A 14,422-nucleotide genomic window follows, 5' to 3' on the forward strand; every position below is an offset into this window, starting at 1 on the left:
ATCCCAGCATTTTGGGAGACCGAGGCTGGTGGATTGCTTGAACCCAGGAATTTCAGACCAGCCTGGGCAACATACTGAAACCCCATCTCTACAAAAAAATTATCCAAGTGTGCTGGTGTTTATCTGCGGTCCCAGCTCCTTGGGAGGCTGAGGTGGGAGGCTCACGGAGCCTGGGAAGCTCGAGGCTGCAGTGAGCTGTGATTGCATCACTGCACTCCAGCCTGGGCGACAGAGACTCTGTCTCAAAAAAAGAAAACAACAACCCAACTCACTTAAGGGCATCCAAAAACTTAATAAAGGGATAAATATGCTAAATTCAAGAATGAGAATACTCAATATTGTAAATAGGTAAAAAATTTCCTCATTCACTTATGAAGTCATTGTGTAAAAACTTGCTCAGAATGATTCTAAATGTCAATGGGAAAAATAAGCACATGAGACTAGCCAGGCAAATGTTGGACAAACAGTAATGATGAGGTTTTGGGGCTGTGGATTTTCTATTTTACACATTTCCGTATTTTCAAGTATGTATTACTTTTGTAATTAGAGTAACAAGAAATGAAACATCAACAGGAGGTGGAATTAATAGTGATCTATCCACTAAAAAGACTGAGGTGGAAAGGAAGGATATAAAGATTACATTACTCCGAAGAAGAAATGTTACTATTGACTATACAGAAATAATACCAAGGAATAGTGATTATCAAGGAATACTATGAACAAGTGTATGCCAACAATTTGATAACATGGGTGAAATCAACAAACATCTACACAGACACAAACTACGAAGGCTGAAGAAGAAATGGAAAAATCTGAATAGACTTATAAAAAGTGACGAGATCAACAAACTTCTGGAAATTGACAAACTACCAGGGCTGATTGAAGAAGAAATGGAAAAATCTGACTAGATTTATAAAAAGTAAAGAGATTGGAGTAGTAATTTAAAACACTTCTCATAAAGAAAATGAAAAGCCGCTAGAGGCCATCACTGATGAACTCTACCCAACATTAAAGAAGAATTAACACCAATTCTTCACAAATTCTTCCTAAACAAAACAACACAAAAAGACGAGGTGGAGAAGGGAATATTTCCCAGCTCATTTTATGAGGCCAGTATCACTCTGATACCAAAACTAGATAGCCTAGGAAGGAAAGGAAAATACAAACCAATATCCCTTATGAATATAGAAGTGAAATTCCTCAACAAAATACTAGCAAACTGAATATAGCAACGTATTAAAAGGATTGTGTACCATGACCAAGTTGAGTTTATCTCACAATGCAGGGTTGGTTTAACAACTTAAAATCAATTAAGGTCACACACTGTATCAATAGACAAAGGCCAAACTCCACACCAGTATCTCAACACATGTAGAAAAAGCATTTGACAGAATCTAACACCACTTCGTGATGTCAAGTAATCCGCCTGCCTTGGCCTCCCAAAGTGTGCTGGGTGGTGTGTGCTTGTAATCCTAGCTACCGGGGAGGCTGAGGCAAGAGGACTGCTTGAACCCAAGAGTTTGAGGCTGCAGTGAGCTATGATCATGCCACTGCACTCCAGCCTGGGCAACAGAGCAAGACCCTGTCTATTAAAAAAAAAGTATACTGATAAACCCATCTGAATGTGTTTCTGATTGTTAGTTTAAACTGGGTATGGCATTTCTTTTGGGGACGATAAAAATGTTCTAAAATTGCTTGTAATGATAGTTGTCCAACCCATGAGTATACTAAAAACCACTTTATTACACACTTTAAATGGGTGAATCGTGTGCTATATAACTTATATCTTGGCTGGGCATGGTGGCCTAGGCCTGTAATCCCAGCACGTTGGGAGGCAAAAGTGGGAGGATTGCTTGAGGTCAGGAGCTTGGGACCAAGCCTGGGCAACGTAGTGAGAGACTGTCTCTTTAAAAAAAAGAAGTTAGCTGGGTGTGGTGGTGTGTGCCTGTAGTCCCAGCAACTTGAGAGGCTGAGGCTGGAGGATCCCTAGAGCCCAGGGGTTGGAGGCTACAGTGAGCTACCACTGTGCCACCGCACTCCAGCCTGGGGTGATGGAGTGAGACCCTGTCTCTTTTATATATCTATATATATAGATATATAGATTATATATATCTATATATATAGATATGTAGATTATATATATCTATATATAGATATATAGATTATATATATCTATATTATATATAGATCTATATCTATATTTTATATATAGATATATAGATTATATATCTATCTTGATAAAGCTATATATAGCTTATCACTTATGACATTCACTTAGTTTTTATAAAACTAAGTGAAACTTGACAGAACAATATTATGTGAACACATTTTTGTAAAATATAAGTTCTTAATAAAATATAATATGCTTAAAATTGAGGACAATCTGTGACGCAAAAGACAAAAGCACCTCAGTGTCTGCTTGGCACAGTCACTTTCATTGTGTAGCAAGCAGGTCTGGTGACAAACGGTCTTAACAGTAATTGATACTACCTCATTACTCATTAATACAATAATAGGAGCCTTAATTGCATTATTTCTATACATCAATACTGTGCTTAGTTCTTTTGTTTTGGAGACAGAGTCTCGCTCTGTCGCCCAGGCTGGAGTGCAGTGGTGCAATCTTGGCTCACTGCAGCCTCTGCCTCCCAGGTTCAAGTGATTCTCCTGCCTCAGCCTCTGGAGTAGCTGGGATTACAGACACCCGCCACCACGCCCAGCTAATTTTTGTATTTTAGTAGAGATGGGGTTTCTCCATGTTGGCCAGGCTGGTCTTGAACTCCTGACCTCAGGTGATCTGCCCGCCTCAGCTTCCCAAAGTGCTGGGATTGCAGGCATGAGCTACCACGCCCAGCCTGTGCTAAGTTCTTAACATGCATTTTATCATATGTTGTTCACATCACCCTGATGATGGCCCCATATTTGTTTATTTACCACCTTCCCCTTGCTTACTATTTTCCAACACATCAAAGTTTACATTTACAAAATTGTTTTATTTATCAGAAAACAAACAATGCATAGCTTCTTCTGTCATTAGCAGTACCTATAAGGATAAATACTTCAGGTCTTTAGTTGAAATTGGTTTTTATGTGATCGTATGCAGTATAAGAGAATATTGGTGGGCTGGGTGCAGTGGCTCAAGCCTGTAAACCCAGCACTCTGGGAGACCAAGGTGGGAGGACCACTTGAGGCCAGGAGTTCAGGACTAGCCTGGGCAACATGGTAAGACCCTATCTCTACAAAAATAAGAAAATTTAGCCAGGGGAGGGGGCGTGTGCCTATAATCCTAGCTACTGGGAGGGCTGAGGCAAGAGGATTGCTTGATCTCAGGCTGCAGTGAGCTATGATCATGCCACTGCACTCCAGCCTGAGCAACAGAGCAAGACCCTGTCTCTTTAAAAAAAAAACAAAAAGTATATTGATAAACCCATCTGAATGTGTTTAAGATTTTTAGTTTAAATTAAAGCATTTTGTATTTGTTATAGTTGATCTTCAGTTTGAGGAGAAAACACTTTTTAGATGGTTGTCCATTTTTTGTTTCATGTGATACTAGATTTGAAAGTCAAATCTTTGGCAAAGCTAAATTTTAGAGTCTTTTTGTTCTGGTGTAAATATAGATTAGCTATTATGGAAATCTTGTCTTAATGCTAACCTGAGTAATTTTTCTTTGTTTTTAGTGTTATGTGCCAAGAACCTTGCAAAGAAAGACTTCTTCAGTAAGTAAACACTTATTTTTTTCCCTCTTATAATATTATGCATGCATTTCTGAAATTTTAAACTTTAAAAAAAGATTGGGTGTATTCTCTTTAAAGTTTGACCTTTACTTAATAGAAATCCATGGTTTTCCAAACTTTATTTCCCAGTTGACTACAACATGGGGGTTCCTTAGCTGAAAGACACAGAACTTATAAATCATAACCCAAAACCTGTCTTTCATTTCCTGTTCTGGTCACACCCAATTTTTCTGCCTCTCTACCTATGAGAATATTGCTTTCTGCTGGATGATGTATTCTCGGCTCTAATACAAATGAAGCACTTTTCTGTAAAACAGCTGGATTTGCATAAAATTGTTAATCACATTTTATAAATTAAATCACATTTACAGCATCCTGTAATTAAAGGAATTGCAAATATAGAGACTCCTTTTCTAAAGGAAGGAATCACTCCGTAAGAAAGTCACCTAGTATCTGGTCAGTGCCTGCAGCATTAAATTCTTCACACACTTTCTGATCCACACAGGACATCTTTGAGTTCTTGAGTAGTAGTATTCACGCTTTCAAGATGAAGAAACTTAGGCTCAAAGGCTTTCTGCAGGTAGCCAGGAAGCTCCAGCATGGTGGCTCGTGTCCATCTCTATCTCTGACAACTGTCCACCTTGCCATCTGTCTGATGTAATAAACCTGTCTGATTCATTCCCTAGCATTTAGGGACTCACCGAATTAAGGCCTGGTGAATACTTGCTTCCATAGATAAGATAGGCAGAGATCAGTAAACACATTTCGATGCACTATTAATTTTTAGAAAGTCTAAATACAATTACTTTCAGACACTTTTCCCTCCACTTAATTAGCCCCGCTTTAATAGAAATTTGAATGTAAGCCTGTATTTTTTTAGTCACTTTCTTTTCTTCCCTTTAAAAATCTCAGTATGGAGGCACACTAGGTCCTCTCTTAGAAAGCTCAATAGACATAACTTATTTTGCTGACTGAAATTATCCTGAAATTAGAGAACAAAATGTACAATGGTAATCTTTACCGAATGAGATGATCCTGAAGCTCCCTTTAGCCTGAATTGTGTTCTGTGTCACATGGATGGATCTGAGGTCTCATCTAGGTGTGTGTCTGCTCTCTCCTCTAGGGCTCCCTGACCCTTTTGCAAAGATTGTTGTGGATGGGTCTGGGCAGTGCCACTCAACCGACACTGTGAAAAACACATTGGACCCAAAGTGGAACCAGCACTATGATCTGTGAGTTGAATGTTCTGTAAACCCCATGCAGAGTGGCAAGAAAGCAGGTGTCTAGCTTTTACGAGAAACATTTAAGAAAAAAAAAAAAAGGATGACTTTTTTTTTTTTTTTTTGAGACGGAGTCTCGCTCTGTCACCCAGACTGGAGTGCAGTGGCATGATCTCTGCTCGCTGCAAGCTCCCCTCCCGGGTTCACGCCATTCTCCTGCCTCAGCCTCCCGAGTAGCTGGGACTACAGGCGCCCGCCACCTCGCCCAGCTAGTTTTTTGTATTTTTTAGTAGAGACGGAGTTTCACCATGTTAGCCAGGATGGTCTCAATCTCCTGACCTTGTGATCCGCCCGTCTCGGCCTCGCAAAGTGCTGGGATTACAGGCTTGAGCTACCGCCCCCGGCCGGATGACTTTTTATTGATACCAAAAGCGGATGGCCAAATGAATGTCTACGTTGCCTAATTTTAGAATTTATGTACTTGGAAGTTCTTGCATTTGCCATTTTCTTTTTATTTTTCCTTTTTCTTTTTTTTTTGAGATGGAGTCTCACTCTGTCACCCAGGCTGGAGTGCAGCGGCGCGATCTCAGCTCACTGCAAGCTCCGCCTCCCGGGTACGAGCGATTCTCCTACCTTAGCCTCACAAGTAGCTGGGATTATGGACATACGCCACCATGCCCAGCTAATATTTGTATTTCTTAGTAGGGACGGGGTTTCACCATGTTGGCCAGTCTGGTCCTGAACTCCTGACCTCAAGTGATCTACCCACCTTAGCCTCCCATAGTGTTGGGATTACAGGCATGAGCCACCGCACCCAACTGCATTTGGCATTTTCATGTTTTTTATGGTTTGGTTTCATACCTGTGATCCTCAAACTTTTCAATCTCCTGGCCATTTTAGCAGAAAAAAAGGCTGTAGTTTGTAAACTCCACATGCTACTGTTTTTCAGCAAAACCCTAAACCTAGTTGTAGTTTCTACCTAAAAAATGCATTTTTTTTTTTTTTTTTTTTTGAGACGGAGTCTCGCTCTGTCGCCCAGGCTGAAGTGCAGTGGCCGGATCTCAGCTCACTGCAAGCTCCGCCTCCCGGGTTCACGCCATTCTTCTGCCTCAGCCTCCCGAGTAGCTGGGACTACAGGCGCCCGCCACCTCGCCCGGCTAGTTTTTTGTATTTTTTTTTTAGTAGAGATGGGGTTTCACCGTGTTAGCCAGGATGGTCTCGATCTCCTGACCTCGTGATCCACCCGTCTCAGCCTCCCAAAGTGCTGGGATTACAGGCTTAAGCCACCGCGCCCGGCCGTTTTTTTTTTTTTTTTTTTTTTTGAGACAGAGTCTTGCTTTGTCGCCCAGGCTAGAGTGTGCAGTGGCGTGATCTCAGCTCACTGCGACCTCCACCTCCTGGATTCAAGCGATTCTCCTGCCTCAGCCTCCTGAGTAGCTGGGATTACAGGCACCTGCAACCATGCCCGACTAATTTTTGTAGTTTTAGTAGAGACGGGGTTTCACCATCCTGGCCAGGCTGGTCTTGAACTCCTGACCTCATGATCCACCCACCTCGGCTTCCCAAAGTGCTCGGATTACAGGCATGAGCCACCAGTGCTCTGCCTAAAAAATGCATTATTATGACTACATGTTTCTGTTGACTTTGGAAATGTTTGCTTTTTAGTACATATATATTTTCTGCAACAGAAAATACCATTTTATTTGATCAAAGCCATCAGACAATTTCTTATATTCATTCAAAAACTGGATTGTATTTTGAAGACCACTATTTTATTTTATTTTTAAATTAAATTAAATTTTTTTTGAAAACAGAGTCTCACTCTGTTGCTCAGGCTGGAGCGCAGTGGCGCAATCTCGGCTCACCGCAACCTCCTCCTCTTCGGTTCAAGCAATTCTCATTCCTCAGCCTCTCGAGTATTACAGGTGCCCACCACCATGCCTGGCTAATTTTTGTATTTTTAGTAGAGATGGGTTTCACCACGTTGGCCAGTCTGGTCTCAACCTCCTGACCTCAGGTGATCCACCTGCCTCAGCCTCCCAAAGTGCTGGGATCATAGGCGTGAGCCACTGCGCCCGGCCATGAAGACCACTATTTTATATGCACCCAAGTTTTCATGTTCCTACTAAGATATTTTCATCAAAGTAATCCTGAAAGATTATTGTCTTTTAATTAACACAAATTATACTGTGTTTGGGTGGGATTTTTATTTTTATTTTATTTTATTTTTTGAGACAGAGTCTCGCTCTGTTGCCCAGGCTGGAGTGCAGTGGCAAGATCTCGGCTCATTGCAAGCTCCGCCTCCTGGGTTCACGCCATTCTCCTGCCTCAGCCTCCAGAGTAGCTGGGACTACAGGTGCCGCCACCACACTGGCTAATGTTTTGTATTTTTAGTAGAGACGGGGTTTCACCATGTTAGCCAGGATGGTCTCAATCTCCTGACCTCGTGATCCACCCGCCTTGGCCTCCCAAAGTGCTGGGATTACAGGCGTGAGCCACTGTGCCCAGCCTTGGGTGGGATTTTTAAGAATTATATTCTAAGATTCAGTTTCAGTGACACCGAGGCTCTGTAAGTGGGTTGAGTTCCTCTCTCTGTGGTTGACTTGCAGGGACAGTAAATGGAGGTTTAATGTCTTAGTGTCCTCTTGTGTACTTCGAATAGATCCATAGGTTTGTAAGTAGTCCCTTGTTACAAACCAGTATTCTATATCAAACCTAATTGGTGAGAATTTATGAATCATGTTTCTGTCCTATAAAACTATTAAAATATAGTAAATTTGCCAGGTGCAGTGGCTCACACCTGTAATCCAAGCACTTTGGGAGGCCGAGGCAGGTGGATCACCTGAGGTCAGGCGGTTAAGACCAGTCAGGCTGGCCAACATGGTGAAATCCTGTCTCTACTAAAAATACAAAAATTAGCCAGGCATGATGGCAGGTGCCTGTAATCTCAGCTACTGAGGAGGCAGAGGCAGGAGAATTCCTTGAACCCAGGAGGCGGAGGTTGCAGAGAGCCGAGACTGCGCCATTGCACTCCAGCCTGGGCGACAAGAGCAAAATTCTGTCTCAAAAAAATAAATAAATAAATAAATAAAATATAGTAAGTTTGTTATAAGATGATTATTATCATGTGGTTATCTACATTTGCTCCTTCCTTAAGGAGCAAAGTAATTCTTCTTCCCAGCCAGTTGAAATTAATGGACACGTATTTATTAAATGCCTGTTACATGTGTAATACAGAGGCAACATTATTCTATAAGGTTTCTGAAAGAGAAAATCTCATTGAGCTATCATAATTCAGAAATACAATTAAAGGCTGGGCATGGTGGCTCATGCCTGTAATCCCAGCACTTTGGGAGGCCAAGGCAGGCAGATCACCTCAGGTTAGGAGTTCAAGACCAACCTGGCCACATGGCGAAACCCCATCTCTACTAAAAATAGAAAAATTAGCTGGGCGTGGTGATGCACGCCTGTAGTCCCAGCTATTCGTGAGGCTGAGGCAGGAGAATCACTTGAACTTGGGAGGCGGAGGTTGCAGAGAGCCATCACGCAACTGCGCTCCAGCCTGGGGGCAACAGAGCAGGATTCTAGCTCAAGGAAAAAAAAAGAAAGAAACACAATGAAAAATGAGTTTTGCCCTTTCTTTCCAGATATGTTGGGAAAACGGATTCGATAACCATTAGCGTGTGGAACCACAAGAAAATTCACAAGAAACAGGGCGCTGGCTTCCTGGGCTGTGTGCGGCTACTTTCCAACGCCATCAGCAGATTAAAAGATACCGGATGTAAGAACCTAACGCTTTCCTGCCTTTTAATGCAACCGAAGAAAGCTTAGGAGGCACCGTTTTTTGTTTCGATTGCTGAATACTGAATTCCTGCCTTCCTCCCTAGTTCACATTCCTTGGGTTAAGTTTTGAATTGTTTGTTTACAGACCAGCGTTTGGATCTATGCAAACTAAACCCCTCAGATACTGATGCAGTTCGTGGCCAGATAGTGGGTAAGAACTTTCTTGTCTGTGTAAAGAGATGCTTTTCTAGAACTTACATTCAACCCTTCATCGCCGAGAACTCACATACAGGCACTGACGATGCCGACGGGCCTCAGAGGCCAGACCACATACGGGGCCTTCTCTTCAGTACTAGGAAGTTTTATTATTTTATCTAATTCCCTTCTCCTGGCTTTTCTTTTTCCTTCTGTTTTTTCTTTTCTTTTTTGAGATGGAGTGCAGTGGTGAGATCTCGGCTCACTGCAACCTCCGCTTCCCAGGTTCAAGCGATTCTCCTGCCTCAGCCTCCCGAGTACTTGGGACCACAGGTGTGAGCCACCACGCCCGGCTAATTTTTGTATTTTTAGTAGAGACGGAGTTTCACCATGTTGGCCAGGCTGGTCTCAATCTCCTGACCTCAAGTGATGTGCCCGCCTCGGCCTCCCAAAGTGCTGGGCTTACAGACGTGAACCACCGCGTCCGGCCCCCTTCTCCTGGCTTTTAAAGTTGAGTTAAAATGACTCAGGTGCAGAAAGATTTAGGGTTAGAATTTTAAATGTAATTTTAATCATCACGTTTATGAACACTACATTTGTGACTGCATTATCCAAGGGTAGGTAATAAGAATGGTGGCCGCACATACAGGAGTTGGGAAATAGTTGCTTCTGGAAGCCCCATCATATACGTAAAAAGCAAAGAGTTGTGAAGAATTCCATGTAATATAATCTCTGCAGCCAGGGGATTGCATTCTTTTTTTTTTTTTTTTTTTTGAGACGGAGTCTCGCTCTGTCGCCCAGGCTGGAGTGCAGTGGCGCAATCTCGGCTCACTGCAAGCTCCGCCTCCCGGGTTCACGCCATTCTCCTACCTCAGCCTCCCGAGTAGCTGGGACTACAGACGCCCGCCACTGCGCCCGGCTAATTTTTTTTTTTTCTATTTTTTAGTAGAGACGGGGTTTCACCATGGTCTCGATCTCCTGACCTTGTGATCCGCCCGCCTCGGCCTCCCAAAGTGCTGGGATTACAGGCGTGAGCCACCGCGCCCGGCCGGGGATTGCATTCTTTAGAGTGAAAAATTAAAGTGTGCTAACATTACAAAGTTTGGCTAGAGGCAGTCTGTTGGAAGTGATTCAGCTGTTAAATAGCTCACCCTATTATCCTCCCATTTGTATTAGTAGTATTTTAGGGTAACTGAGATATTGACTTGTAAGCACTGCTGCACGGACTCAAAATGGTCTCTCTGCAGCATACTGGAGTGATTCTAACTCCAAATCTTTTAGGTATTGTCCTGTGTAGACCTGACTCAAGATAAAGGAATAGTGCAGGCATACACCCTGAAATCTACCATCATGAAAAAGTTCTCACTGAATGCTTTCCTGTGTGTAATTTCTTTTTTTTTTTTTCTTTGTGGAGGGATGTGCCAGGGAGAAAAACGAGTAACTGAAAACAACTTTATAAAAGTCTTGTTCATAGTAAAGATAGAGAATAAATATTTAGATTCACTTAGACTTCGCAGATGCTAAATGTACTCTCTGTGTCTTGATTCATTTATTTTTTTGAGACTGAATCTTGCTCTGTCGCCCAGGCTGGAGTGCAGTGGCGTGATCTCATCTCACTGCAAGCTCCACCTCCCGGGTTTAAGCGATTCTCCTGCCTCAGCCTCCTGAGTAGCTGGGGTTACAGCTGCCCGCCACCACGCCTGGGTGATTTTTTGTGTTTTTAGTAGAGACGGGGTTTCGCCATGTTGGCCAGGCTGGTCTGGAACTCCTGGCCTCAGGTGATCCGCCCGCCTTGGTCTCCCAATGTGCTGGTATTACAGGTGTGAGCCACTGTGCCTGGCCTCTCTGTGTCTTTATTAAACTTAAGTTGGAATGTTCTTAAGAAATAAAAACTGGGCTCAGTGGCACATGCCTGTAGTCTAGCTACTCTGAGGCTGAGGCGGGAGGATTGCTTGAGCCCAGGAGTTTGAGGCCAGCCTGGGCAACACAGTGAGACTTAATCCCCACCTAAAAAACTTCTTTATTTTTTTTTAATTTTCAAATTTTTTGGAGACAGAGTCTCGCTCTGTCACCCCTGCTGCAGTTCGGTGGTGCGATCTTAGCTCACTGTAAGGATCTCCGCTTCCTGGGTTCAAGCAATTCTCCTGCCTCAGCCTCCCAAGTAGCTGGGACTACAAGTGTGAGCCACCATGCCCGGCTAATTTTTGTATTTTTAGTAGAGATGGGATTTTGCCATGTTGCCCAGGCTGGTCTCAAACTCCTGAGCTCGGGCGATCCACCCGTCTCGGCCTCCCAAAGTGCTGGGATTATAGGCATGAGCCACCGTGCCTGGCCCAAAAAAAGTCTTCTTAAAAAATAAATCTTCTTAAAAATAGAGGGACTGAATATTGCATTGTTATTTTTATGGAGGCCAGAAGAAACATAGCACCCTTTTCTGAGCCACATTTACAAGGAATATTCCAAGTAGGACGCAGCTACCGGAGTAAAATGCTTCGTGTTCGAAAGCATAGGAATATATGTGTGTATGCATACACATATGCCTCGTTTTTTATGATATCGTACGTAAATGCTAAATGAGCAGTGACTCACTGTGTTATAATTATGTAAACCCCGCTGGGTTTTAACACAAGTCGTTCTTTTCTCTTTTAGTCAGTTTACAGACACGAGACAGAATAGGAACTGGCGGCTCGGTGGTGGACTGCAGGGGACTGTTAGAAAATGAAGGGTACGTATGACCACAGCGAGAGGCGGACCGAGTTCTCTGCTGCCTTAACCTCTCGGCCTATAGGAAAGTGCCCTTCCCTCCTTAAGTCACTCTGCAGAAGGCTTGAGATGCATAAAGGATGTTGGGATAAAACTGTGAACCACTTTGCTTGTCTATTAAGGAAGCTGTAAAAACAACTGGGGTTGGCCGGGCGCAGTGGCTCAGGCCTGTAATCCCAGCAGTTTGGGAGGCTGAGGCAGGCGGATCACGAGGTCAGGAGATCGAAACCATCCTGGCTAATACAGTGAAACGCCATCTCTACTAAAAATACAAAAAATTAGCCAGGCGTGGTGGCAGGAGCCTGTAGTCCCAGCCTACTTGGGAGGCTGAGACAGGAGAATTGCTTGAACCTAGGAGGAGGAGGTTGCAATGAGAAGAGATCGCGCCACTGCACTGCAGCCTGGGTGACAGAGTGAGACTCTGTCTCAAAAAAAAAACCCAAAAATAAAAAACAACAACAATTCAGGTTGTGCCTGAAAGACTCAGAATCCAATGAAAGAGGCTCCCATGGGCCAAAGATGGGTGAGTTTGAGCATCAGTAAGGATTATAACTGCCTGTAATCCCAGCACTTTGGGAGGCCAAGGTGTCTGGAGGCTTTGGTCTTGAGTTTGAGACCAGCCAGAGCAATATAGTGAGACTTTATCTCTGCTAAAAAATAAAAAATAAGAAATTAGCTGGGCATGGTGGCATGCACCTATAGTCCCAGCTGCTAGGGAAGCTGAGGTGGGAGGATTGCTTTGAGTCCAGGAGTTTGCAGTTGCGGTGAACCCTGATGACACTACTGCCCTCCACCTTGGGCGACACAGCAAGACCCTGGCTCAAAGAAAAAAGAATTATAACTGCCATGAATTTGGAACATATCAAATATATTAAAAATCCTTGGGTTCATAATGACGGGGGAAAGAACTCAACACACTAAAAACAAACTGCCGAACTGTCATTGGTCACTGTGACAATTTTGCAGTCCCCCATGAATTAATGGACCTGGCCAACAATCAATAATTGCTAACAACATCACAGAAGAGAGATGATCCAACGTTAACACACCTCTTGGAAATACAGGGGACCAGGAGTGTGTCTCACGGCCCCAAGGGAATATAATCAACAAGCATCCAGAATGGGGCTCTCCGTAGGACAGACAACCCACTGTCTTCAGCAGATAGACTGCGAGGAAAGCAAAGACAGGAGGGGAGGAGGACTGTCAACAATTCATATGAAAACAAACTTGAGACATAGCTACACGTGCAAGGTGTGGACTTTGGATCCTGATTGATGAGACAATTGGAGAAATCTGAACACTGGCATTTGATTTTTTAAAAAATTAATGAACATTTTTTAGTCGTGATAATGGAAAAAGTCCTAGTCTTTTAGAGGGACAACATAGATCCTTTTAGAGGCTGAAATATTTAAGGATGAAGTCATAAAATGTTGGGGTTGGTGGGGAGGGATTGGAAGAGTGGACATTGGATGACGGTTAGTTGGGAGGGGTGGACACGGGGGGTTCATTGTACTGCTCTCTCATTTTTTGTACATATTTGAAATTTTTCAATCTAAGATTTTAAAAAAGTATATGCTTCTAGGGGACAGTAGCCTATTAAGGTAAATTGTCTTCAAAATTGCTCAGGGGATAGAGATTGATGTTTAAAAGGTACCTAAAGGTATTTTGGTATTTTATGTAACCAGGAGTTTCATTATAGAGTAAAATAACAAGGAAAATGGAGTATTTGGATATGATTTTATTTTATTTTCAAGATGGAGTCTTGCTCTGTCACCCAGGCTAGAGTATAGTGGTGCGATCTTGGCTCACTGCAACCTCCTAGGTTCAAGCAATTCTCGTGCCTCAGCCTCCCAAGTAGCTGGGACCACGGGCATGTGCCACCATGCCTAGCTAATTTTTGTATTTTTAGTAGAGATGGGGTTTCACCATGTTGATCAGGCTGGTCTTGAACTCCTGACCTCAAGTGATCTGCCCACCTCGGCCTCCCGAAGTTGGGATTACAGATGTGAGCCACCGCACCCGGCCTGGATGTGATTTTAAATCAAGAAAAATGAGATCTCATTTCACGAACTCCAGTGGGTCTAAGGCTGGTTTCTTCTAATCATTCCAGTCTACCCTACGGTGAAACTGTACCGTTGGCCTTGGGGACACTCCGGCCACCTGTTCCTCTTAGAAGAGTCTGTCTTTCTGTTTGAGTGGCACAGGGTGAATTTTACAAAACTAGGCCCTTGGAACACTGGACATTGTTAAAGGAAAGCAAATGAATGTATGTGATGGTGTCCCTAGGACACTAGCCCTAAGGCGCTGGTCTTGTGACTCCTCCGTGGTGACACCATGCCTGCCTGCTCTCATCCCTTTCAGATCGGTGTATGAAGACTCAGGGCCTGGGAGGCCACTCAGCTGCTTCATGGAGGAACCAGCCCCTTACACAGATAGCACCGGTGCTGCTGCCGGAGGAGGGAACTGCAGGTTTGTGGAGTCCCCAAGTCAAGATCAAAGACTTCAGGCACAGCGGCTTCGAAACCCTGATGTGCGAGGTTCACTACAGACGCCCCAGAACCGACCACACGGCCACCAGTCCCCGGAACTGCCCGAAGGCTACGGTGAGAGAATGTACCCTGCTGTGGCCAGTGCCATCTGCCCTGTTTCCACGAGCTTGACTTTTTTTTTTTTTTTTTGAGACAAGGTCTCGCTCTGTCACCCATGCTGGAGTGCAGTGGCATGATCTTG

General features: G+C 43.6%; 1 protein-coding gene across 3 annotated transcripts in view; it reads left to right on the forward strand.

The window, feature by feature from the left end:
• SMURF1 (SMAD specific E3 ubiquitin protein ligase 1) overlaps positions 1-14,422 on the forward strand; it is a 121,792-nt gene that overhangs the window by 82,526 nt on the left and 24,844 nt on the right. For all 3 annotated transcript variants that reach the window (XM_008018672.3, XM_008018674.3, XM_008018675.3), the window contains exons 2-7: positions 3,675-3,713; positions 4,855-4,963; positions 8,599-8,732; positions 8,880-8,945; positions 11,579-11,654; positions 14,054-14,295. In XM_008018672.3, coding sequence (XP_008016863.1) covers positions 3,675-3,713; positions 4,855-4,963; positions 8,599-8,732; positions 8,880-8,945; positions 11,579-11,654; positions 14,054-14,295 — 666 coding nt within the window. The remainder of the gene's footprint in view (positions 1-3,674; positions 3,714-4,854; positions 4,964-8,598; positions 8,733-8,879; positions 8,946-11,578; positions 11,655-14,053; positions 14,296-14,422) is intronic.

Source organism: Chlorocebus sabaeus, chromosome 28 (assembly GCF_047675955.1).
Source record: "Chlorocebus sabaeus isolate Y175 chromosome 28, mChlSab1.0.hap1, whole genome shotgun sequence".
Lineage (NCBI taxonomy): Eukaryota > Metazoa > Chordata > Mammalia > Primates > Cercopithecidae > Chlorocebus > Chlorocebus sabaeus.